This window comes from Vigna angularis, chromosome 9 (genome assembly GCF_016808095.1).
Source record: "Vigna angularis cultivar LongXiaoDou No.4 chromosome 9, ASM1680809v1, whole genome shotgun sequence".
NCBI classification, from domain to species: Eukaryota; Viridiplantae; Streptophyta; class Magnoliopsida; order Fabales; family Fabaceae; genus Vigna; species Vigna angularis.
Genome location: NC_068978.1, coordinates 784,877 through 809,718, shown reverse-complemented (window position 1 = coordinate 809,718; position 24,842 = coordinate 784,877). Strand labels below are relative to the sequence as shown.

General features: G+C 29.8%; 4 protein-coding genes across 7 annotated transcripts; 3 read left to right on the top strand and 1 right to left on the bottom strand.

Moving 5' to 3' along the window:
• The first annotated feature begins 1,406 nt into the window (after positions 1–1,406).
• Positions 1,407–5,647, top strand: LOC108320624 (phospholipase D alpha 1). 2 transcript variants are annotated; one of them, XM_017552100.2, is made up of 4 exons: positions 1,407–1,586; positions 1,848–1,947; positions 2,912–4,814; positions 4,929–5,647. In XM_017552100.2, the coding sequence occupies exons 2-4, from the start codon at positions 1,855–1,857 to the stop codon at positions 5,360–5,362; spliced, it is 2,430 nt and encodes an 809-aa protein (XP_017407589.2). In that variant the 5' UTR covers positions 1,407–1,586; positions 1,848–1,854; the 3' UTR covers positions 5,363–5,647. The 2 variants fall into 2 exon arrangements, with proteins under 2 accessions (XP_017407589.2, XP_017407590.2); XM_017552101.2 differs by having other exon boundaries at positions 1,407–1,726.
• A 2,836-nt stretch (positions 5,648–8,483) lies between these two features.
• On the bottom strand, positions 8,484–9,317 carry LOC108320557 (uncharacterized). The gene is made up of 2 exons (XM_017552004.2): positions 9,055–9,317; positions 8,484–8,906 (listed from the first exon to the last, which is right to left on the bottom strand). Exons 1-2 carry the CDS (start codon positions 9,206–9,208, stop codon positions 8,662–8,664), a joined length of 399 nt encoding a protein of 132 aa, XP_017407493.1. The 5' UTR covers positions 9,209–9,317; the 3' UTR covers positions 8,484–8,661.
• An 8,474-nt stretch (positions 9,318–17,791) lies between these two features.
• Positions 17,792–20,699, top strand: LOC108320428 (uncharacterized). Of its 3 annotated transcripts, none has more exons than XM_017551845.2 (6): positions 17,792–17,940; positions 18,030–18,136; positions 18,640–18,899; positions 19,465–19,555; positions 20,297–20,363; positions 20,452–20,699. In XM_017551845.2, the coding sequence occupies exons 2-6, from the start codon at positions 18,126–18,128 to the stop codon at positions 20,503–20,505; spliced, it is 483 nt and encodes a 160-aa protein (XP_017407334.1). In that variant the 5' UTR covers positions 17,792–17,940; positions 18,030–18,125; the 3' UTR covers positions 20,506–20,699. The 3 variants fall into 3 exon arrangements, with proteins under 3 accessions (XP_017407334.1, XP_017407333.1, XP_052724767.1); XM_017551844.2 differs by having other exon boundaries at positions 20,255–20,363; XM_052868807.1 differs by lacking the exon at positions 18,030–18,136 and having other exon boundaries at positions 17,793–17,940; positions 18,635–18,899.
• A 1,431-nt stretch (positions 20,700–22,130) lies between these two features.
• Positions 22,131–23,341, top strand: LOC108320560 (26.5 kDa heat shock protein, mitochondrial). The gene is made up of 2 exons (XM_052868806.1): positions 22,131–22,699; positions 22,802–23,341. Exons 1-2 carry the CDS (start codon positions 22,426–22,428, stop codon positions 23,212–23,214), a joined length of 687 nt encoding a protein of 228 aa, XP_052724766.1. The 5' UTR covers positions 22,131–22,425; the 3' UTR covers positions 23,215–23,341.
• The last annotated feature ends 1,501 nt before the right edge of the window (positions 23,342–24,842 follow it).

The window sequence follows — 24,842 nt, the reverse complement described above, 5'->3', positions numbered from 1 at the left end:
TATATTACAAAATAATAATTTATAATTGATTAGTAATTATAAAAGAAAATTAAAGTAGAAACTTCTTTTGGGTCAATGTCTATTAATGTGTAAAGCTTTCCAATGTTGCCATGTGCATAAAGTTCAATAACAAATTTCACTATTACACTTGCATTTACACCTTACTATTCAAGATAAACTTATTACACATTGAAACTTAATTTTGTTAACTTTCTAAAAATTGTTTTTTTCTTTTAAATAAAAAATTATTTATTTAATTCATTATCGTGTAACTAATAAAAAACAGTAGTTCAACACTTCTATGTAAATAATTTAGTCATAATTTAAATAATACTGGATCAGGATTTTTTTAAAATATATTTATTGTGTACTGTGAGATGACAATATATATATATATATATATTCATACCTGTGCTCTCATAAGAATTAATCACCATAATTTTTCACACACGTACACAAAAAATGGGATGCATCAATAATGGTGGTACAATATTTACCAAATTTAGTTAATTTTGATTCTATATTGTGGTCCTCTCTTTGATTATCTCACTATATACTTTTGATTTTTTTCTTTGTTATTAATCACAGAATATTTATTTATTTTTCTTATTGTACCTTCTACAGAAATCTCGATTATATTTTAGTAAGATTTTCTAAATTTAATTATCATTATTATTATTTTTAATGATTAATATTTTTTAGTTTTAGTAAAAATTATAATTAATCTCTCTTTTAAATTATGGACCAATTTAATTTATTAATTTTAGATATACAAACCAAATTTGTTATTTGATGTTTCAAAAAGAAATTTTCATTTAATATCGAAGTAATAGTGTGTAAAAGGTATAAATATCACAAATGCTATAATGAAACACTTATCAAACGTTAAATAAATTTAATAAAATTTAGTTTAAAAAAATAAATTCATACATTTATAAAATTAAAAATTAAATTAAATCAAAACTGAAAAAAAGATTAATTTTAATTTTCACATAAAATTAAGAAAAAAAAAACATATTTAATCATAATTTTTAATGTACAAAAGCATGTTGTATTTATCCATTAAGTTTAATTATGTTAAATTTAATAAAATTTAATATTGTTATAAAACATATTTTAAACATTAAATAAATTTGATTAAAATAACTAATTTTATACGTTTTAAAATTAAAATATTAAATTAAGTCAAAATTTTGAAAATAAATTAATTTCAATTTTATTTTTACTGAGAGTCGAGGAAAAGTCTAATTATATTAAAAAAGCCTTTATATAAAATTAATTTACTCTTTTTTTCTTCAATTAAACATGAAAAAAGACATAAATATTTGTAAATAAATTAGAAAATAAAAGAAAACACGTCTAGAAGAAGTCAAATGAAGAGATGATTGTGCTTTCCCACGAACACGACGCGATTAGAATGCGATGTTGTGCAATAATATGAAAAGTTGAAAACATGCATGTTTTTACTTCCTTCCTTGTTAAAAGGAGACACTCACTCACTAATCTCCATTCTCACTTCTCCTTTCTCGGATCTCTCTCTCACCCTTTCTCTCTTTTCTTCTTCACCTTCGCTTTCCCTTAACAAGGTAGTGTTTTTCGCTCTTCTTTCTATTTCCACACGCTCTGTTTCTTTTTCTGCCATTTCTACTCTGAAACATTCTTCCCCAATTTTAAGCCCTTTTGGTCCACCCCGCGATCTGATCTAACTCTTTAATCTCTCAAATTGGTAATCTTTGTGTGTCATGCACTTCAACTCCGCTAGATTTTACATGGGCGCTTTTGCTAGTGCTTTTTTTCACGTTTCTGTGATCTAATTCGAAGTGGGGTTGTGTGGATTTGCATTGCAGGTGGGAGATGGCGCAAATTCTGCTTCATGGGACTCTCCATGCTACCATCTATGAGGTTGATAAGCTCAATGCTGGTGGTGGCGGCAATTTTTTCAGCAAGGTATTTGTTTTAGGCCTGTTTGGACCTTGCTCAATCTGGTGGTTTAACTGTTGATTTTGAGTTACTGTGTGTTGGATTTGAAATTGGAGATGGTATGTGTTTCCGTTTGTGTTGAAAATTCATAAATCGAAGTGGACACTGCTTCCTTTGAAGGATCCGCGATTTGTTTGAATTTGATAATTTGTTATAGTACCATGAACTGATAAATTAATAACGAAAGGAACATTATTTGATAGTGTATTGTGTGATGTATCACAGCGATAAGGAAATTGAAGTTGATGCAATTCTGAGATTTTTTCTGTGAACCTTGGTGCAAATGATTAATCGGTTTAACTTCGTTATCCAGTTTCAACTTTTGTGACAATGATCTAGTACTGCAAATAGTTTACAAAGCTGTCTGTGAATTCTATCTGGAAATGGATTGTGCCGTCTAAGAGTTTTTTGTTATTAAAAAAGGAGATTGTTAATCCATGTTAGTGTTCGTAGTCAAGGTTTCTGGAAACGAATCGTAATTTAAATTGTGATTTAACAGTTTGCTCAACATGAATCAAATTGTTGACTTTAGTTGGGATTATATCATTCATCCATCTGGAGTTTTCCTTCGGTGGCCATTAATTTAACCTTATGTAACCTTTGTTACACATATGCTTTATTTAATTTTAGAATTGACTATGCTAGCCTTAGTTTGGATTTTACCTAGTGACTTAACAGATTTATAGTCCTGAAAGCTGGATTGAGTGTTTTTGAAGTGTGAGCAAAAATGTTGTGTTGTCTATTAATTAATTTTCGGCAAGCTACATTTATTCAATTATGGACCTTTTCCCTTGCTCCTCTCCTTTCATTCCTTTATCACTGCAGGCATGTTATTATCATTTACTATTCATAAGTATTTCAATTGATTTAGATTTGCTCCTTTATTTTCCTAATCACTGTCATTGACTCATTTAATGTTTATTCTGCTCAGCTCAAGCAAAACATTGAGGAGACTGTAGGTATTGGAAAGGGAGTTACTAAGCTCTATGCAACCATTGATTTGGAGAAGGCAAGAGTAGGAAGGACTAGAATTTTAGAAAATGAACATACTAATCCCAAATGGGATGAGTCTTTTCACATTTATTGTGCCCATGTGGCTTCAGATATTATATTCACTGTGAAAGATGATAATCCTATTGGGGCAACATTAATTGGAAGAGCATATGTGCCAGTTTCTGAGGTCTTGGATGGTGATGAAATAGATAAGTGGGTTGAAATCTTGGACACAGAGAAAAACCCAATAGAAGGGGGTTCAAAGATCCATGTGAGGCTGCAATATTTTGATGTAGCAAAAGACCGCAACTGGGCTCGAGGAATTAGAAGTCCAAAATACCCTGGAGTTCCCTATACTTTCTTCTCACAGAGGCAAGGATGTAAGGTATTTCTGTACCAAGATGCTCATGTACCTGATAACTTTGTACCTAAAATACCTCTTGCTGGAGGCAAGAATTATGAGGCTCATAGGTGTTGGGAGGATATATTTGATGCGATCACTAATGCAAAACACTTTATATACATTACTGGTTGGTCTGTTTATACTGAAATTTCCTTGGTAAGGGATTCTAGGCGGCCAAAGCCTGGGGGAGACCAAACAATTGGTGAGCTTCTCAAGCAAAAGGCAAGTGAAGGTGTTAGGGTATTGATGCTTGTTTGGGATGATAGAACATCAGTTGGTTTGTTGAAAAAAGATGGATTGATGGCTACTCATGATGAAGAAACCGAGCAGTTTTTCAGGGACACTGATGTGCACTGTGTTTTATGCCCCCGCAATCCTGACGATGGCGGGAGCATTGTTCAAGATTTACAAATTTCTACCATGTTTACTCATCACCAGAAGATTGTGGTGGTTGACAGTGCTTTGCCTGGTGGAGGAGGGTCAGAGAAGCGAAGAATTGTGAGTTTCGTTGGGGGTCTTGACCTCTGTGATGGAAGATATGACACTGCCTTCCACTCACTTTTCAGAACCCTGGACACAGCACACCATGATGATTTTCATCAGCCTAACTTTCCTGGTGCTGCAATCACAAAAGGTGGTCCCAGGGAACCATGGCATGACATTCACTCCCGGCTTGAAGGACCCATAGCTTGGGATGTTTTGTTCAACTTTGAGCAGAGATGGAAAAAGCAAGGTGGGAAGGATATACTTGCTCCACTGAGAGAGCTAGAAGATGTCATTATTCCCCCATCCCCAGTAACGTTTCCTGAAGATCATGAGACCTGGAATGTTCAGTTGTTTAGATCTATTGATGGTGGGGCTGCTTTTGGGTTCCCAGATACTCCTGAAGATGCTGCCAAAGCCGGGCTTGTTAGTGGGAAGGACAACATCATTGATCGTAGCATTCAAGATGCTTATATTCACGCGATTCGACGTGCTAAGAATTTCATCTATATTGAAAATCAATATTTCCTTGGAAGCTCTTTTTCCTGGAGCTCTGATGATATTAAGCGTGAAGAGATTGGTGCATTGCATCTAATCCCAAAGGAACTTTCCCTTAAGATTGTTAGTAAGATTGAAGCTGGGGAAAGGTTTGCCGTGTATGTTGTAGTCCCTATGTGGCCAGAGGGTATCCCAGAAAGTGCATCAGTTCAGGCAATATTGGACTGGCAAAGGAGAACAATGGAGATGATGTACAAGGACGTTGTTCAGGCACTCAGAGCTAAAGGAAGTGATGAAGATCCCCGAAACTATTTGACATTCTTCTGCCTTGGAAACCGGGAGGTGAAAAAATCTGGAGAATATGAGCCTGCTGAACAACCAGATCCTGATTCAGATTATCAGAGAGCTCAAGAAGCCCGGCGTTTCATGATTTATGTTCATACCAAGATGATGATTGGTAAGTATGCTATATTTTTGTGTATAAGATCTTACAAATGATGTACATTTTCAAGCCATGATATTGTATAATTTTTACCTTTACTAACACAACTATACATTTTCCTCTTTGCAGTTGACGATGAATACATAATCATTGGATCTGCCAACATCAACCAGAGGTCAATGGATGGGGCTAGGGACTCTGAGATTGCCATGGGTGGTTATCAGCCATATCATTTGGCTACGACACAGCCGGCACGTGGCCAAGTCCATGGTTTCCGCCTGTCATTGTGGTATGAGCACCTTGGCATGCTTCATGACTCCTTCCAGAAGCCAGAAAGTGAAGAATGCATCAATAAGGTGAACCAGATTGCAGACAAATATTGGGATCTGTATTCTAGTGAGTCACTTGAGCGTGACCTTCCCGGTCACCTTCTACGCTACCCTATTGGTGTTGCCAGTGAAGGAGACGTCACTGAGCTGCCAGGATTTGAATTCTTCCCAGACACCAAGGCTCGCATTCTTGGTGCCAAAGCTGACTACCTCCCCCCTATCCTCACTACCTAGTTTGGTCTTGTACTTTGTTTCAGTTTTCTGATTGCTTACATATCCTAATGTTGTGTTTTCATCACTTCTTAGTAATAATCTTATTAGTCTCTGATGTCTTGTGGACATGTTTTTCTCTATTTTTATGTCTGACAGATGTTAGTTATCTGGTGGTGTTGGTTAGCATGGTTTTGACTGCTATCTAACAATGTTTCCTTTCTCCCACAGTGGTATTGTTGTTTTTGTACCTGCTTTCTGGTTTAGCTATTGCCTAACAGGAATATCATATCCACATTCTTTTTTGAACATTTGGTTAGTGAAAGCAAGCCATGCAAATATGCAAATTAGAAACATTTTGAAGCCTTGGATTCGCAAGGAATCTGTTATTTAGGTGGTAGAGTTGGGACATATTTCTCAAACTGTGGAAACAAGACAGCAAATGTTTGGGGTAGGTCTGCCAAAGTAGGCCAAAACTGTGTGGTTCTCTGAGATTCCACACTTAGCAGCCATGAGAAAATCTGCACTCTTTAATTGTCTCTGTCGTGTACCAGGATGCCATTTTGGTTTAAATAGGTTGTGCTATATACTTTGAATGTTTAACTTCTAATATTGCCAGCAACACAAGCTTTGAATAAAATATGATTGATTTTTACACTTTTGATAAATAAAATAAGAAAAATATATTTTTGACACATACATTTTTTATATTTATTTGATATTATATTTTCTTACTTTTTTTAAAATATAAAAATATAATTTTTTACGATCATTTTATTTTTATTCTATGTGTTAAATAAATAGAAAAGGGTTCATCGTACTATTATTTATAAAATAATGTTTCAAAGACTAGGATCATTGACATTGGAATTTTTAAATTTACTCGGTCATCGTTTCAATCTTTCAAAGTCTTATACTTATTAATAACAACCTTAAATTAGTTGTTGACCACGCTAGTTGAAAAAATAGAAAAAAAATTTACTGTAAGAAAATGGTTGACATTAAAATGTATTAAATTATAGAATGTATTTATTCAAGAATTTATAAATTGCGTTTTTTATTATTTTTAAAAAGTAATATATATCAACGAGCAATTACTATAACAATCCTCTTATGTTAATAATCACCAAAGTCACTTAATCATGAACAAAATAAATTATTCAAAAAAATCACCATTAAATAAGTAGTATTTTAAAAATAGCATTATCAAATATAATGAAATCAGTTGGTTTTACTAATATTTCATTTAAGTCTATCATGCATTATAATTTCATTATTTATATTTAAATGTAGAGAAAATACTATTTTTTACGTGGAAGAATTAGTTATATTATCTTACACATTTTATACAGACATACAAGACCATGTTGAAAAACATGATAAGTGTGTTTATTTTTGTTTCTTTTTAAAGAAAACCACTTTGTTAATTTGTTATTTTATTTTTGAGGTGTTTGTTTCATTTTAGTTAGATTTTTTTTAAATCTGTAACCTAATTACAACCAGATTTTATTTCGAATAAATTTTCAAAATATGAATTAAATTTTACTTTTCCTACAATATTTAAAAAATAAATTAATATTGTATACCACAAATTGACCAGGAAAATATTCAAATGTAAAATATTACCTTTTCTATATTAAAAAACACATAATAATAATAATAATAATTGTAGAAAAAAAAGAGACCCTTTTTATCTCTCTATATTTTTAGAATAAATAAATAAATGAGAATGAAGGTTAAATAATCATCAATGGATAGTGGTCAAATAGTAAATTCCAAAATGTTCATGGTGTGGTTTGAAAGATTTAAGTTATTTAAATAGTGTAATTATTAAAAAAAAGTATAACAATTATTGAAGATGTTATCAATAAGAATAAAATAGGATATAGAAAATGTTTTAATTGAAACATTTAATATATAATTATATATTATTATTATTATTATATTCTTAAAGAAACAGTGTATGCCATTACCGAAGAGAAACTTCCCACCGTGATATTTATGAAATAAACAGAGCAAATAATTAATTTATTTATTTCTTAAAGCCGGGGTCATTTTGTACTAGTCGTTGAAACGAAAATCATATTTGAAAAAATCAAATTAAAATAATAGAAGAATTTAAATATTTTTCTCAAAAATAAAAATGATTTCAGTTTCTCCTAGTTTCACATTAATAAATTAATATAATTGTGAGACACATCTTTTGTAGAAGTTGTGTTGGTCAACTTTGTGGGGCTGTGGAAACGTTTCATTCAATTCAAGAAAGTCCAACTAATAGTTACCATTCATTGTTCTGAATTACTTCTTCAATAATTGTACGACAAACCATTATTGCATTTTCTTATTAATAACAACAATATCTCAAATTTTGTAGTTGAAAAACATATAATTAAAAAAATTAAATTTAGTGAAAAAATCAATCATTTTTTATAAAGATTAATCATCTATAATTAAAATATTAATACAAATTTTGAATTTTAGAAAACTAAATACTATTTTTGAAAATGCGATATGACTTAGCCCTATATAGTTTGAAGCGAAAACTCCAATTAATTAGAGCAAACAATCGTAGAATTCAAATCTAATTATAATATCATTACCATCTTTAATTTTTGTGCTCTTTATACGTAACTATGTATTATTCGTTATTCATTGTTCATTATCACTTTATTAACTTCCCAAACTATTGAAACTATAAAATATGTTTGCTAAAATTGGTGTAAATTTTGATTTATAATAAATAAAAAGTTAATCAAGTTTATATTTAAAATTTATCTATGTTTGAAATACCATGCAAATTTTTAGTTATGATAGGGTTTTATATATTGATTAAAAAAATTAAAAAATAAGATAAAATTATTATAATTACCATCTTCAAATAAGTAATTATCATATATTAAATAGTAAAAGATATAATTACTTTTTGCCTAAGATGAGGTATATATATTAAAAGTGAATCTAAATATTAATTTAATTAGTAATATACAATACTAGGTTTATTTTTAACAGACCACAAACCCATTAAATATTACTAAGTTCAATAAACAAATCTCAATAAAATAAATTTTAAATAATTTTAATATCATTTAAAAAATATTTTGTAAGTTTAATTCAGCAAAATCTCTACTAATATATAATTCAAGAATATGAAATTATTAGAAATTATTTATAAATTGCATAAAATTAATATGTTACAATTTATCAACAAATCTATTAATAAAATAGAAACATTGAAGAAAAAAAATGAAAGAACTTGAAATGAAAAATGTCTCCCCTGTTTCATGAAATACAATTTCTTCATGAAGCAACAGACGATGATCTCGTCAGTGACAGCACGCCATTCTCTGCACTCTGTCCCTCAAAATCCCGTTATACAGAGCAACTCGGTTCGCTGGAATTTCAGGGTTTTCCAGATTTTCTCTTTTGAACTCGCTTCTCGATACTCTGTTTTGCATCCCCTGCTCTTCTCTGTTTTCTTCCTCACCATCTCTTTCCACTTCCTTCACCATCACATTCTTAGCAAATTTCACCTTCTTCTTGTTCTTCTTCCTCTCCCTTTTCTTCTCCTCTGTGAAAACAAAAGAAAAAACAAAGTAAGCACCACAGATCACAGAATCCCATAGACGCATTTTTTGTTTTGAGCATTTAAGATAATCGATCATCGACAACCTGAAATCAGAGTAGTGTTTGAAAGAGAGGAATAAGAGTTGATTTACCTGAGTACATGCAAGAGCGAAGAATCTGTTTGTTGGAATCTGAGGGAATTTGAAAATCGGGAGAAGTTTTGTGCTTGGAAAATGCAAGATAGAGGAGAGTGGTGGAGAAGAGCATGGCGGAGGTGAAGACGAGACCTTGAGAAATGGAAGCCATGTTTGGGGAACAGAGGAAAAGGTTGTGTTTCGAAGAGAACGAGGAGCAGAGGACTTGTGTTGACCATAAAAGGAAGAGACGTATAAATAATGAACAGAAAGAGATGGCGTCCCCATTCACGAAGCTTCATGGCTGGTGCTTTATAGCAAAATAAACAAAAAGGAAAAACAAAAATCCAAAATGGTAATTAACGGAAAAACAATTAAATTTGAGAATTTAATATCTTTTTCTTAGTACGTGAATTTTAACGAAAAATTTAATATTTTTTTTCTAATTAAATCTTACAAAATTTACTTGTAATATATTACATATTTATGTATATATATATATATATATATATATATATATATATATATATATATATATATATATATATATATATATATATATATATATATATATATATATATATATATATATATATATATATATATATATATATATATATATATATATATATATATATATATATATATATATATATATATATATATATATATATTAAATTAGTTTTATCAATATTTAATACAAAATTTCTAATACATTTGTTCACATTAAAATATATATTTTTTATGTATAAAATTAAATATTAATAAATAGTTTGACAATAATAAAAAAATAATAAATTTAATAAACACTGAATTTTATTAGGATAGTTTTTAAATTATAACTCTATAATATATTAAAAAGTAACTTTTTAAGTATAATTTAATTCTACACCATTAATTTATAAAATGAAATTTATATTTACATATATGTTATAAATTAATTTTATCTTTTTAAATTAGCTTTATTATTTAGTCGATAAAATTTCTAACATTTTTTTTAATTTTAAGACAATGAACATATAAAGGTATTAAGTTAAAGATAGGAGTTAGTCGAATATAAATATGCTGTAACTTTATTCAAATAATGAAGATTGAAAAGATACGTGAAATCTATTACATTGGTTATTATTGATTTTAAATTCTGTTAAATTTTGTGTATATAGTTATATAGTTTTCATTTACGTAATATTCTTAATTACTTTACAACTTTTTAGTAAATGATAAATGTTGTAAATTAATAAAAATAGAGATGATAACTTCTATCTTCACGTACTGGTTAATTAAGTGGTAAGAGATTAAATTATGAAAATTTGAAAAAAAAAATAGTACAAATTTTAATAAATTTAAAGAATTTAATGTGAATTAGTTAAAATGGTCAAATTATTTATTCATTTAAATATCGTACTGGCAAAACAAGTTATCTATTCATTCATTCATATTATCATATATTAGATAGTAGAAAAAATACAATTACTTTACAGTTCCAGTCAAAAAATGTATATATTAAGAACGAGACTTCTTAATTTAATTCAATATTGGACTCGAAAAACAAGCTACATTCATTTAAAAGCTTAATAAAAATATTTTTTTAATAAAAACTAATTTAAAAATATACAAATCTATGAAGGATATACAACTTAATTGTATTATTATTATTTTTTATTTCTACATAGGAAGATATAAGCAATGAAAATACAAGACTATGTGTAACATCCCAAAAATACAGTATAAAAACTATATAAGGGAATAATCACATATTAATAATATTTCAGATTAGTCTTACAAAAGATGAGACGTACGCTTATGGCCGAACGGCCTTACAAGATAGCGGGGAAATTAAAACTGTACAAATATGCAATCTAGACTAAACGGTTTACAGAAGACGTACCGAACGGTCATACAAAAGAAGAAAACAACAGATGACCGAACGGTTATCACACAAAGAAAATAACTACTGACCGAACGACTCTATTGTTCGGTCTTAACTTCTACCTCAACCAAACTTTCTTCTTTCAGCGCCTCTTCCAACAAAGCTTCTCCTTCTGCTCACATCCACACGGATGATCATTGCAACAGAAGGACAACCACCGAACGTACAAAACGGACAAGACAGGAAATAGGGTAAGCTTATGTAATTTAATTCAATTATCAACAGATATCTCACTCAATCAATTTAAACAAGATAACTCATTAACTCTTTCATGCAAAGCCTAATACTAGACTCTGACTGTCCGGACTGTATGAATTTTGTGTAGCTACGACGTTCGTGCACCCGGGTGATGTAGTAACTGGGATACCCTCAACAGCTGCCACCCGAGGTTAGTCCGTTCCGTCCAAATTAACCATAAGGACGAGGACCTCCTGCCATTCCCACACATGACTTATCCTTCTCTACGTGAGAAACGAGTAATCACGGAATATCAGGATGAACCGCCAGTTTAGCGTGCCCACATTCATACTTTACCATTCAATTATCAAATCATGAGATATTCCTCCCCGGAACACTCTTCCATAACCAAAGTCATTTCATCCATATCGTATGACATCATCTTTCATTATTAAAACCTCAACTGAACCAATTTGAATAATGATCCCTTAGGATACCAAATACCGCACGTTAGTTTTTAATCCAGAACAAGACCGAACACTTGGAGTGAGACCGAGATGTCTCCAACTCAAACATAATCAAATTGAGAGAGTTACTCACTAGTTGTGAAAATGACCAAATATAATAATACTTCTCATAGACTAATATAATCGAATGTTGTTTACCAAGTGAGCCAATTTAATGAACTGACTCTTGAGAGTTCAAACCGACACCGTAAAGCCTAGGCCCAGTACTAGGACTCTAGGCCGAAACCAATTGAGACAGGTACTGTAGGACACCAAATAATAGTACATGACGGAATCATACGAAGAAACCGATCGCTAATAAATACTTAGCTTCTTAATGAGCTAAACCTCAAGGAAACCGAATGTCAGTTGAAGACTGAGCACTGTAGAGAGTGAACTCTATGGAGTTTGGACGAACGCTCTTATTATAAAGATAGATTACGGAAACGAGAACGAGCGCCTGGTGTAAGACCGAGCACTTACTTAATACGAGCGCTTTGTGTAAGACCGAGCACTACTTAGTACGAGCGCTTGGTGTAAGACCGAACACTACGAAACTTATAGAAGAAAGGCTTGATAAATATAATAAGATACCGTTTAAATAGTGTTCACGAACTAACGAAATATACAAATACATATAGATATACTTAAGTTTACCATCAAACACCAAGGAACGAATATCCTTGGTTGAACGCTTATATACAGATATTACAGAACGAAGACACTCGGTCCTCAATTGGAATTCTTTCCAAATGAAAGAATCCAGTTACAACCGAGTCCACAGGAAAACCCAACGGTCAAAGATCTTCAGTGACGAACATCAATTTTCACATAAAACTCTAGACTTAGAATTCATAATCTTATCAATACATTTCTCAACATCTATCTTCATACATTCATACATCCATATCATAGTAAATATTCACACTTCATACAGTCAAAACATATCAACAATCATACTTCATATTCATTCAGAAATCAACGAACGTACATCCATTCAAAACAAGAATCTTAATCAAATTATATAAGTTTCCCTTACCTCTAAGCGTGACCGAACGTTCACAGTTCATAATACGGGTTCACCTTTACTAGAGACCTTAGCGTTCTACAGTCACGCCTTAAGAAACTAAACCAAACAGAAATCAAGAAACTCTCAGAACAAGATGATTGACTCATGCAACCCATAAACTAGGTTTGCATGTACCAGGAAAGCAACCGGCTGAATGAAGAGAGAACTTACCAACTTAGAACCCGTAACTGATCGGTTCAAACAAATGTCCTCGATGCCGGAAATGCTCAGGTGTGGTCTGTTTGATGATTGGAAGAAGAAAAGAGTGAGATTTTGTAGAGAGAAGTAAGAGCTTTATAAAGAGAAGGAGGAGAAAAATGGAGTTTCAGAAGATTGAAGAAGATGGTTGCATGCAGAGAGTGGCGTGAATTTTGAAAAACTAAGTTTTACTTCTACCCTCCAAAACCGAACGACCACTCGACTGCTCACACCTGTCTTCCACTTTCTGATTTCCAGCTTCCCTTGCTCGACATTTGTCTTCCACTCAAATAGGATTTTTAGTGTGTTTTTAATGATTCTGACACTATGACTATATCACTCCAATTGATATCAAGATTGAGGAAAATATACTCAATTAAAAAATATAAAGGTTATGAATACTTAATAGATTTTTTTAATAAAAATTGAATAGTGAATAAGAAAATTAAAATTTAATCAAGCCTCAATTATATTTTTGAACCTTTTTATTTATAATTAAATATCACCATCTTTTATACATTAAAAATTGAACATATCTTGTTAATTGATTAATTTAATAGCTAACAAAAAAAACACAATGCAACCTGATTACATTTATGATTTATATTTCATTAGTATTTTCCTTAATATAGTAAATATAATAAATAAAGTAGAATTAATTTATGTGTATATAGTAATTATATTAATTAATAAATAATTAAATATAAAATATTAATAATATTTACTTTTTATACTGATGAAATTAACTATACATTTTGGTTTTTGAAAAATTGTATTTATGCAAATGTTTTTTTTAACGTTTTTAACATCTTGTTTTCACATGCATTACCAATTATGCAAAAATATTTTTACTTTCTTAATATATGTTTATTGGTATTTTTTGAAAAAAAATCAGAATTTTTTTTTTACATTTTTTGTTTACTTTAATAACCATGCGAAATTCTTTTTTACCATTTTAACAGTGTTGTTCTTTCTTAGTACTATTTATTGTTACATTAATTTTAAAAAGAAATATTTTGAGACTTTTAACTATGTTGATCATCGTTTTGTCATTACTTTTTCTTCAAAACTTAGATTACAATAACATTAACTGAACTATAAAAGTAACACAAATATCGTTCGTTATATACATAGACTTAGAACAAAGGATGTTAAAAAATAAATTATTGAAAATATTTCCAAAGCTATCATTCAACATATTAAGAAAGTAAAAATATTTTTGCATAAGTGAATGATATAAAAGATGTTAAGTTTTTTTAAAAAAAAACACATGTGCAATAACACGATTTACACTAATAATGATTTTGTTTATATTTATATCTTACTTTACATTTGGTCGTTTCATGTGATTATTTTCCTAAATTATACAGTTATTTATGCTTATACGTACATAACTAAAAAAAAAATCAAATTATCTTAGAATGAATGAGAACAATTAAAGTTATTCTATTTTTTCTATATACCATTACTTTTAATTTTTATAACATAACAGTATTTATTCGTTTTAGTCACATATGAATATTTATTTAATCTAAAATATAAATTTTGATATAGTTATACTAGTTTACAAATTTTGTGTTGTTGGAACTTGTGATTAGTCAATGGTCAAAGAGAACATAGCTTCTTCTAGATGGAGTTGCAACTTCAATTGTTGGGTGACAACTACGACTCCATGATATATATATATATATATATATATATATATATATATATATATATATATATATATATATATATATATATATATATATATATATATATATATATATTATAGTATAGTATAATGCATTATACGTTAATTAGATTTGAAGTTGGGGCTCAACTACTTTATTTTATTTAATTTTTTCCTAAGCTGTACTGGTACATATCTTTTATACAGCTGACAAATATTTATTATTTAATACCATTTAAAAAAAACATAACACGAATTATTCATTTTGCACGTTAAAGGTTTAAAAATACTCATCATGTAACAAATATAAAATTATATCTTGTTTTTCTTTTCAAATATTTAAATTATCATAACATATTAATATTTAAGATATTGTTATTAAATATTTCAGAAATATTATTGTATAATTGTCTAATTAATTTTAGACTAGACATCGGTTGAAGAATTATGATTAAGATAAAACATGATTATTATTCATTGGAGGTATTGCAATATGTTAGTCATATTTAATATACATTATTTTGAAACTGTCGATTTTTTTGTTGACTTTATAGTGAAATATATTTTATAAGTGTATAAAAAATTGGAATAATGAAACTTAAAAGACTTCACAAACACTAACCATAACATTAATTGTTTTTTATTATCTTCAACAAATATTAAACAGTGTAATATCTTTTCACAATTTTATTTTTTACTATAATGTCCCATTTCTGCCTAATGTCTATAGTAACATTAAGAGCGGTAATTATTTTACTTAATTTTTGTAAATTAAAATTTCCTTACAATCCACCAGGAACTTACCGTAAACATAAAAAAAAACTATTATTTTGTGTTTGATGATTAATTACTATAAATAATTAACAAATATTTATTATAAAATTAGTGATGTTTTCATAGTTTTTAAAGATTGCATCCAATTCTATTAGTATTGATTCCAAACCTTTTACACGTGTTACATGAACAAATATAACATGTTATCGTATACGGTGATGTAAGTACTCGTATTTTGCAACATGTACGCAGAACACGCACACGATACGTAACTATTATACTCATCGAATTAGAACGTGAACATAAAAAGTTGCTGTACGAATAACTGTAATGGTATCTTATACGAAACAGTTAACTAGAAAACTAATATCATAATAGTCAAATAAAGACTAAGACTATTTTGTTTTGTAGGAAACACTTTCACATTAGTCAAACATAAAAATAACAATACTTTAAATTTATTATAATAAACACTAATTTGATTTAAAAAATATTAATCATGTAAATATTTTTACAAAATAAAATTAACATTAAGTAAACATTTGGTTGTCTATGGAGAAAATAGACTTGAACTGAAGTAAACATTTGGTTGTTGTCATTTTAATAAATGTTCAGTATTTTAGCTTATGTGAAACTTATTTGTATTATAACTAATTAGGAAAATTTTCTCAATTGAATATTTGACGAAGTAATAAAAAATTTAAATAAATAGAATTGAATGAATTCGTTTTATATCTGAGATAGTAAAACGACCTTTTAAAAATCAAACTCAACTAAAACTCGTCACTTAACCTAATTTGACTAAGACTATTAAATAATATTAATAAAATATTTCTCTTAGAGATTTTGATGGCTCAAAAAAAAATAATTATTACTTTAAAAAAAAAAACAGGTAATGGTTATTTTTGACGTAGTGAAAATTAAATATATTTTTTTCTGATGAAATAATGAAATTTCATACACCATAAAAACTAAATATAATTTTTTTAATTGCCTGCATAATGTATGAGTGCAGAGTACGGATACCTAACATTTCACCTAATCAATTGAATCGTGATTAGTCCAATTAATCAGTATTTTAAATTGCTAATATTATAATTAAGAGAGTTAGATAAGACTTGTAAGAACAAGTTTGATAAAGATTTACTATTTTTAAAACCCTGTTGTTAACTTCGTCAATATACACTTTGACCAAAGGAAAACTAACAAACAAGGAATTAGAAGAAAAAACAAGTAGATAAGACATCAAATTGTTCTGTTTTATATTTAAAATGATGAAAAAAAATCATAAATTTAAAGATAAGACAGATAATTAAAAAAAATAGTTCATATAGAGATTTTGATATTCATAAAATATAACTCAACTAATTCTTATTATTATTTATTTATAAGCTTTGTATTTTAATAATATAACATTTAAGAGCATCTACTCTTAATTACTTTCTAAATAATTACAATTTTTATTTAATCTCATGAAAGTATGCTTATTAAATTTGTATTGAAAACTATATTAAAATTTATCAATCATAAAAATATGAAATAATAATTTAAAAAGAAATAGAAGAGAAAAGATAAATGTTTTCTCTTATATTTCTAATCTGGCAATACAATAACTTTATTGAAAGTAAAGTTAATTGAAAATGTAAAATTAATTATTCAATGTCAAGAAGATATCATTTTATAACTTTATTTGGTGTCATATTTTAATGAAATAATTTTACTTTTAAATAGAAAAATAACTGATTTATTATTTAATAAAACAAATAATTAAATTATTATTTTTATTTTAAAATAAATAAATATATTTTTTAAATTAACAGTTATATATATATATAAATGATAATAACTAGTGAAAAAAATATTATTATTATTAATTTATTTAATGACAATAAAGAATAATAAAATTATATTATGAGAATAAATATAAATAATATTTATAATTTTATTATAGATAATTTTTATTTGTTTAGTAAATAAATTTTTATTATAAAAATTTATTTTAATTTGAAAAAAAAATTAAAAGAATGTTCAAATTAAAAAAGAAAAAGTTAAATTAAAAAAAAATCACTTAAAACCATACTTAAGAGTAAAATTGAAAAAATAATTGTACACTAAAATGATTTTTTTTTTCTTTTTGATATAATAATATATAATATAATAACTAAAATGCCTTGGTTAAGAAATTAAACTATTAACCATTTATATATAATTACAGTTCTTTTAAGTAACTGTTTCACTACAATGTTTAAATAATGGTAGATGTAAAAATTAAAACATAATTATTTATTCTTATTAATTTCATTCTTAAATATAGTATCTTAATTTTTAATTACTTTTTAAGATTCTAACAGGTAGCTGAATTGCAGTTAAAATTATAATTTTTTTAAATAGATTATAAATACAAGTTAAATTATTACATTTTTGTTGCTTAAAATATTCCACTCCTGCCTTATCAGTTTCTTTTGTTGATTTCAATTGAGAGAGAAGAAAAGAGAAGAAGCTGAGGAAGAAGAAGAATCCAAAAAGCAATCCCATCTGAGTGTTTACACATCAGAAGGGGGGGCTTTCAAACTCAAAGGTTTTTATTCTCATCTTCTTTATGCATTTTCTTTATCTTTTTTTAAAAATTTTTTTTATTTAATCTCTGTTTTCTGATTGAATTGTTAGGATTTCTCTGGAATCGATTTCATCTTCTTTGGTTTTCTTCGAATTTCTTGGGTCAGATCTAATCTAATCAGGCTTCTGGGGTGTTTCAGACATTGCATGCATATGGGGTATGTTTTTCGAATCCAACCATAGCTGAAATAAAGTTGTCTCCTTTTTCCCCTTTCCCCTGCAATTAACTTTATATTGTGTGGGTATTAATTTCCCCCTATATTGATTAGGAATCATGTGCTGGGGTGATGACGCTGAAAGTTATTCCTTTATGTCTCTTGATTACACAGTTGTCTAGAAAATTGATGAAAAGGTTTTAAGATCGGTCAGATTTTAATGCCAACATATATTTTTTTGGTAGTAGAGGATGTATATGTATAGTGGTTGAATTTGTCAATAAATTACCTTTTAGGTTTTTTAATTTTATGAACTAAAGCCGCCGGTCTGGAGAGTATTGCATTTTTGTGACTACTCAAACAAGATTGGTTCTTGCATTTTTAACATAAATAATGCATATCTGTTGCCATTAAATTGAAGTGGCTGAATTATGATGGATATTCTAGCCAATAGTATGATTATAAAGTGGTGCATAACCGAAATTAATGTTATTGTAACAGAGCAGTGGTTGTGTTGGATGCTATAAAAGGCCTACACTGAGCGCCACAGTGGATGTGCCATCAAAAGGAGTAGCAACAAAAGGTAACTCAGTAAGGAAACCTAGTTCATCAGAGGATTTCTGGACCACCAGCACGCATGATATGGACAACAGTGCCGTCCAGTCACAGGGGAGCATCTCTTCAGCCAGTCTTACAAACCAAGCTGTGGTTCCTCATGCTAGTTCTTCCAAAAACAGCAGCAACCCCACTGAATTTGTAAATCATGGTATTGTATTTTTCATTGCTTTTTATTTGTGCAGATATTCTTCCAAACAAGAATTCATGGTTTGAGATTTTTTTTTTTTTGTAATTTAATTGAAACGAGAAAAAGAAAGGGTGTGGCCTTTCACAGTGCAGGCTGAAATCATCCACTACCTACTTGTGGGTTGAACAATGCCAAACTCTATTAAAACGTGTAAAGCTAAGCCATGGTGCGTGTTTGTAAGTAGTGGTGATATGTAATGCTAACATTAAACTGATGTCTATGTAATGCAGTTACTTCTTTATTTCCTTTTTAGGACACAGTAATTTTTGGTGTACCATGACAATATATATCTGATGCATGTTGTTGCTCAGTTAAGAAATGCAGTTTGACTAGCGCTCACCTCACTTTTCTTTTAGGCCACACACATTCATGAAACACTGTTAGTTTACCTCGTTTCTTATTGATATGCCTTTTACCCGCTGAACCTTTCAATCTATCGTAGATTAGTGAGATTTTGTTAGATATGTTAGTGGTGCAATCATATTTTAGTTTGCAGGTGAATTTATGTTAATATTTTTGGTTGCAGGTCTAATTCTTTGGAATCAGACTCGGCAACGCTGGGTTGGAAATAAAAAATCTGAAAACCGAACACAACAATTACGAGAACCTAAATTGAGGTAACTTACATTTTTGGATTAATATATTGGCACCTTTTTATATTTTCTGTAAATTTGTTTGTGTTTGGATTCTTGAAAATCCATTTATCTACAGGTTATTTTCATCATTTCCTTTTTCTTGTCTGAGTTTCATATACAAGTCTCCTTGTGTTGTGGTTATACTGTTAAACATATGCTCTCGATGATCATATTGGAAACAGTCTGCTTAGCCACCCTGCGACCAATGATGAAAAAATAATTTACTCTATATTAAAGCTCATAGTTAAATAATTGGAAAGCCTGTTGTAGCCTTGATGAAGAAATTTGTGAATGACTCGTTTAAGTTGAATCCATGGTGCATAGCTGTTATGTCCTTGCTGCTACATTAACAAGTACATTATAAGGAGCTTAGCTTATATTTCAATTGAAAAAAAAAGGTTCTTTGACACCATTTGGCTACCAGTTGACAACCTTAAAAGAAAAAGAGAGAGGGAAGTGTAGCGAGGGATAGTGTCATATAGGTGTAAAAAAAATTATGGTGTCAAAGCACCATTGTCCTTTCAATTGTTGTCTTGATGAGTTCTGCTTGCTAATTTCTTTTATATTGGTATGGTGTATAGCATAACTTTCCAGTTGGGTAATAAGATTTGCATATACTGCTTCGAATGAACTTCTTTCTCTCAGTATGATTTTCTTTCTCTTTTTCTCCTATCTTGTCAGAACTTATTGTCTGTGCCTTGCCAAAATTTCTTGGCTTTGCAGTTGGAATGCAACATATGAAAGTTTACTTGGGAGCAACAAGCCTTTCCGTCAGCCTATCCCTCTTGCAGTAAGCATCTACTTTCAAAGAACCATGATGCAATAATTTTGAGTAAAAAAATGATTATGTAATGATCTTGTCATATGAATACTGATAGGAAATGGTAGATTTTCTTGTGGACATCTGGGAGCAGGATGGCCTATACGACTGAGCTGTTGAAGCTTTAGGAAGTGCCGCTGAAAATAATCATAGTTCTTGCTTATAGGAAGGACTAATTGGCATATACTTCAGTTTGTATATCAGTTTTCAAATGCCTATGAATATGATGAGGAAAATTTCTCTCTTGGGAACATGAGATAACTGTATTATACTTGATTTAATTGATTGCCTTGGCTGCCTCCACTATCTCATGAGCCTAGTTTTGGAAAACTCTTGGCTGACACCATGCTGCATGAGTTGGTTGCTACTTTCATTTGCACTGCCTCTAAATTTTGTGTAATGGTCAATTTATAAATTTGCTGTTTCTGATTTGGTTTCATACCAGTTTATCTTGGAACTTATAAAATCTCCGGGTTCTTGTTGGAATTTGTACCAATATCTTAACAAGACTTAAAAAGGTTTTAGGTACAACAGATGACCAAATTTTGTTTAGACTGTATAATATAGTTTTCTAAACAAATGGATATCTAATAAATTAAAAGATTTGGATTTAAGTTTACGAGAAAACATATTTATTTGTATTTTTTAATTACTTTTTAACTGATATTTGAAATATGTGTGTGTATGTATATGTATACCCTATGTTAGTATAAGTAATAGGCGTTTAATGTGTATCTTCATCAGTATTTATCTAACGTATAATGGGTTGGTAGATCTGACTAAGATAACAAATGTTTTATTAATGTAATAGAAAAAACTTGGATTAAAGTGTGTAATTAATAAAATTATTGAACATTCTTAGCAAAATTCTAAGAATGGTCAATGATTTGATTTATGATTGCATAATTTGGTCAAACTTTGATTGTTTTTTCTGGTGAAGTGGGTAGTTTGATTGTTCACTGCTACCCACCTTCAAATAAAAAATGATCATAGATCGCTATCATTGTCCATTTTGTCATGATTCATCAATGTCAATGTTGCATATTCTAAGATTTTCTCCTTTTAACTTTTCAGTAATTATATGTCATCTGATAAATTCTCCTCCTATTTTTGAAATTAGTCTTTTACTTTATAAGAAAAAGATTTAATAAAAAGAAAAATAAATATATACTAATTATTAAAAGTATAAAACATTGTAATGACAGGATAGACAAATTTTGACACCAAGTATATATTACCAATGAAATCCTTCTCTGGGCATGATTTCAAGTTTCACTTCTCTTTTTTTAACAAAGCATATTCTAAATATCGTCAAAGAGTCTAATTGATATATTTAGGAAATTGCTTATATTTTAATTGCGTTAACTTCTTATTGGAAAGAGATTGACATTTCAATTCAATGGTATTAAATCAAGCAATAAGCTTTTTCCTTTGTAGTTTTTTATTATTTATTTTTCACTTAAATTACACATTTCACTATTTAACTATTATTTCATAAATCTTATCGTGACAAAAATTGTACAAGGATAGTAAAATGAAATCAAAATAACACTGTTTGAAAAGTAGTGATACAACTTTTAATTGTCTTAGTTTTTTCAACTACTTTTTTGTAACACCTCATCATTTCAGTAAGAATTTAAAACTTTGATAGTAAATATGAAAATGTGTGATTAAGTGTAAATTGTATTCTGAATTTGGGCCAGAGCCATCTGACTATTTCTGGACTCTATCTTTATTCTTCAGGCCCAGAAGGGAATGAAAAAAAAATTTCAAGAACACAGGTACATGTGTATTATATTTTTTCTCTGGAACACTCTAGTGAATCTATCCATGCAAGGTCTGAGAAGAAATCAGAAATCTCCATTAATATCACTGTTCTAAACATCTTTAACATCCTAGAATCTCATGGACACTTCTCTAAGCATCTTATGTTACATATATATTTAAGTTGTCTCAGTTCCACCAACTATCAGCAAGAACATACAAAACAGACAAAGAGAAAACAAGCAGCAGTTCAACATCAAGTCATCATATGGCTTTGGCACGTTTGGCTTTGAAAGATTTGCGAGGAAGGTTGTTTGCTTCATCTTCCTTCACCATCCATGGTTCTGGTGGCTTGCACAAGCAGAGATGGAACAATGAATTGCTCAAAAGGTTTGCCACTGCATCAGGTGATAAAGGAAAATCTGAAACCACTGAAGTTGCTGTCACTGAAGGGAAAAAGTCTAACAGGTTGTTCCCCAGAAGGAGGAACAGAAGATGGATTTGGAGAAACCATGATCGTGATTTCCCTCCAGCTCTCTATGGTACTCTCTCTTTCTCTACTTTTCTAAGATGCAGGTTATGGTATTGAATGTAAGGTTTTTTTGTGATGAAGCTCACACTTACACTTTGTGTTTGGGTGTTAGAGTTCTTTCCTTCAGGGCTTGGGAATGCACTGATGCAGGCAAGTGAGAACATCAACAGGGTGTTTGAGAACATGAATCTGACACCTTGGTCTCTGAGTGGTCGTGTGAAAGAGAGAGATGATCATTACAAAGTGAAATATGAGATGCCAGGAATGGCAAAAGAGGAGGTGAAGATCACCATTGATGATGGGGTGTTGACAATAAAGGGAGAGCACAAGGAAGAGAAAGAAGAAGGAGAAGATGATGAGTATTGGTCATCAAGTAGCTATGGATACTATAACACAAGCCTGGTTTTGCCTGATGATGCTAAGGCTGATGACATTAAAGCAGAGTTGAAGGATGGTGTCTTAATTGTCACCATTCCTAGGACTGAGAAACCCAAAAAGGATGTGAAACAAGTCACAGTAGAATGATGTTAAGGTTTTCCTAATAGAGGTGTGGCTATAATGTACTTTGTGACATGTGCTTGGTTCTTTTGGAGTTAATGTAACATAATCAAATAAAACCTAAGACCTGTGAAAGTTTTATTTTTGTTTCTTTTCATTCTTTCCATATTTTTCTTGTGAAATTGCATACTTTTGTTTTTCTTATCTGATGTTTTTATTTTCCCTTTCTTTGTAGTTTCTTTCTCAAAACAACAAAACCAAAAGTATACAACAGCATTGTGTAAGGAACAGATAAATAGAGAAACATTGTAGATTGTAGAATGGGGCCCTTGTAGATTGGGCTTAGACTGATTCTGATCATACTTGGGCTTTATTGGCAATAAAAGAAAGACCTGGTATAGTAAAATAGGCTTTAAATACCAACCTGTTTATTGTCCATTCCTTCAATTCAAAGAGTTTTTACTGGAACTCATATAAAGTGTAAAAGTTAAAAGAATGCTTCAGAATGAGAAGTTGTTTTCTTAACAAGATAATAGAAACTGTTATTTACAAATATCATAATTCTGACAGCACAAAAGATGTAACTGATGATGCTTTGCCTGGTAGTAATTGGTGATTACTTTTCAGTTTTCCTACTACTATTTTCATAGACAATTAAAATCTTCATAAGACAATGAGATTTCTTTCTTAGAATATTATATATGAAATGTGTTATCTATATTTCTTAAAATTCTATATAGTATCTGATGTCTAATAAGATTTTGCAGATGTATTTGTGTCCTGGGACCACATCTGATTTGTTTTTTCTGGTCAAATTATGTTGAAAGTCTTTTTTCATCTACCAAAAGTAAAAAATCCTTTTTTCACAAACTTTCTGAAGAATGCACCAGCCCAATTAGAGTACAGCCTCGAAATCTGGGATATGTTCTATTGGGTCAGTGATCCAATCTCTCCAGTGTCTCTTAAATAATGCCTACAATACCAGGACAAAGATGAATGATATAATAAAAAAAGAAAAACTTATCCTATGAAAGAAGAAGAAAAAGGTGCATTAGGTGAAGTGGTGTAGAATGAAAAGACTGAACAGTGAAAAGAGAGGAGAAAGAAGAAATGATGTGTACCTTATATGATGAGGTCACTGTGTTCATCTCAACAGTTACGTGCAGTCCAGTGCAAGCATGAGACTGTATGCAACAACTGTTTATGACTTTTGCTTCTGTATCAGTACACAATCACCTTTGTGGGTCCAGAAAATGTGAACAGTCAGATCTGATAACAAGTGATAGAGGTCTTCCCTCCTAACCGTAGGATTCATCCACCTTGTGATTGGAGATCTTGTGTGTGTGTACTTGCTCCCATCTTTTGGGAGATTGTGCATGACACTCTTAATTCAAAATAATTTAATATCTAAAATCCCATTTACTTCAATAAAAAAAACAAACACATCACTATTCACATGTTTTGAAGACTTCAAGCCTATTCTATGACCAACATGACAGAAATATCACTTCAGATCTTGGTGGGGGCTTTCTATTTTTCCTGATAAAGGTCAATTCAAACTGTAATAAAGTCTTTAATTTTGGAACATTGTTCTGTGTGGATGAAGAATTTCTCTATGTTTAAATGCACAATTTGTAATCGAACTGTGAATATTA

Bases quoted from the DNA above. Each gene is read 5' to 3' on its own strand.
- LOC108320624 (XM_017552100.2), top strand. From the start codon at position 1,855: ATGGCGCAAATTCTGCTTCATGGGACTCTCCATGCTACCATCTATGAG. The intron at 1,948-2,911 runs GTATTTGTTTTA...TATTCTGCTCAG, and splicing joins GCGGCAATTTTTTCAGCAAG to CTCAAGCAAAACATTGAGGA. The intron at 4,815-4,928 runs GTAAGTATGCTA...TCCTCTTTGCAG, and splicing joins TCATACCAAGATGATGATTG to TTGACGATGAATACATAATC.
- LOC108320557 (XM_017552004.2), bottom strand. From the start codon at position 9,208: ATGGCTTCCATTTCTCAAGGTCTCGTCTTCACCTCCGCCATGCTCTTC. The intron at 8,907-9,054 runs GTAAATCAACTC...TTGTTTTCACAG, and splicing joins TCGCTCTTGCATGTACTCAG to AGGAGAAGAAAAGGGAGAGG.
- LOC108320428 (XM_017551844.2), top strand. The intron at 19,556-20,254 runs GTAACTTACATT...CTATCTTGTCAG, and splicing joins TTACGAGAACCTAAATTGAG to AACTTATTGTCTGTGCCTTG. The intron at 20,364-20,451 runs GTAAGCATCTAC...GAATACTGATAG, and splicing joins GTCAGCCTATCCCTCTTGCA to GAAATGGTAGATTTTCTTGT.
- LOC108320560 (XM_052868806.1), top strand. From the start codon at position 22,426: ATGGCTTTGGCACGTTTGGCTTTGAAAGATTTGCGAGGAAGGTTGTTT. The intron at 22,700-22,801 runs GTACTCTCTCTT...TTTGGGTGTTAG, and splicing joins TTTCCCTCCAGCTCTCTATG to AGTTCTTTCCTTCAGGGCTT.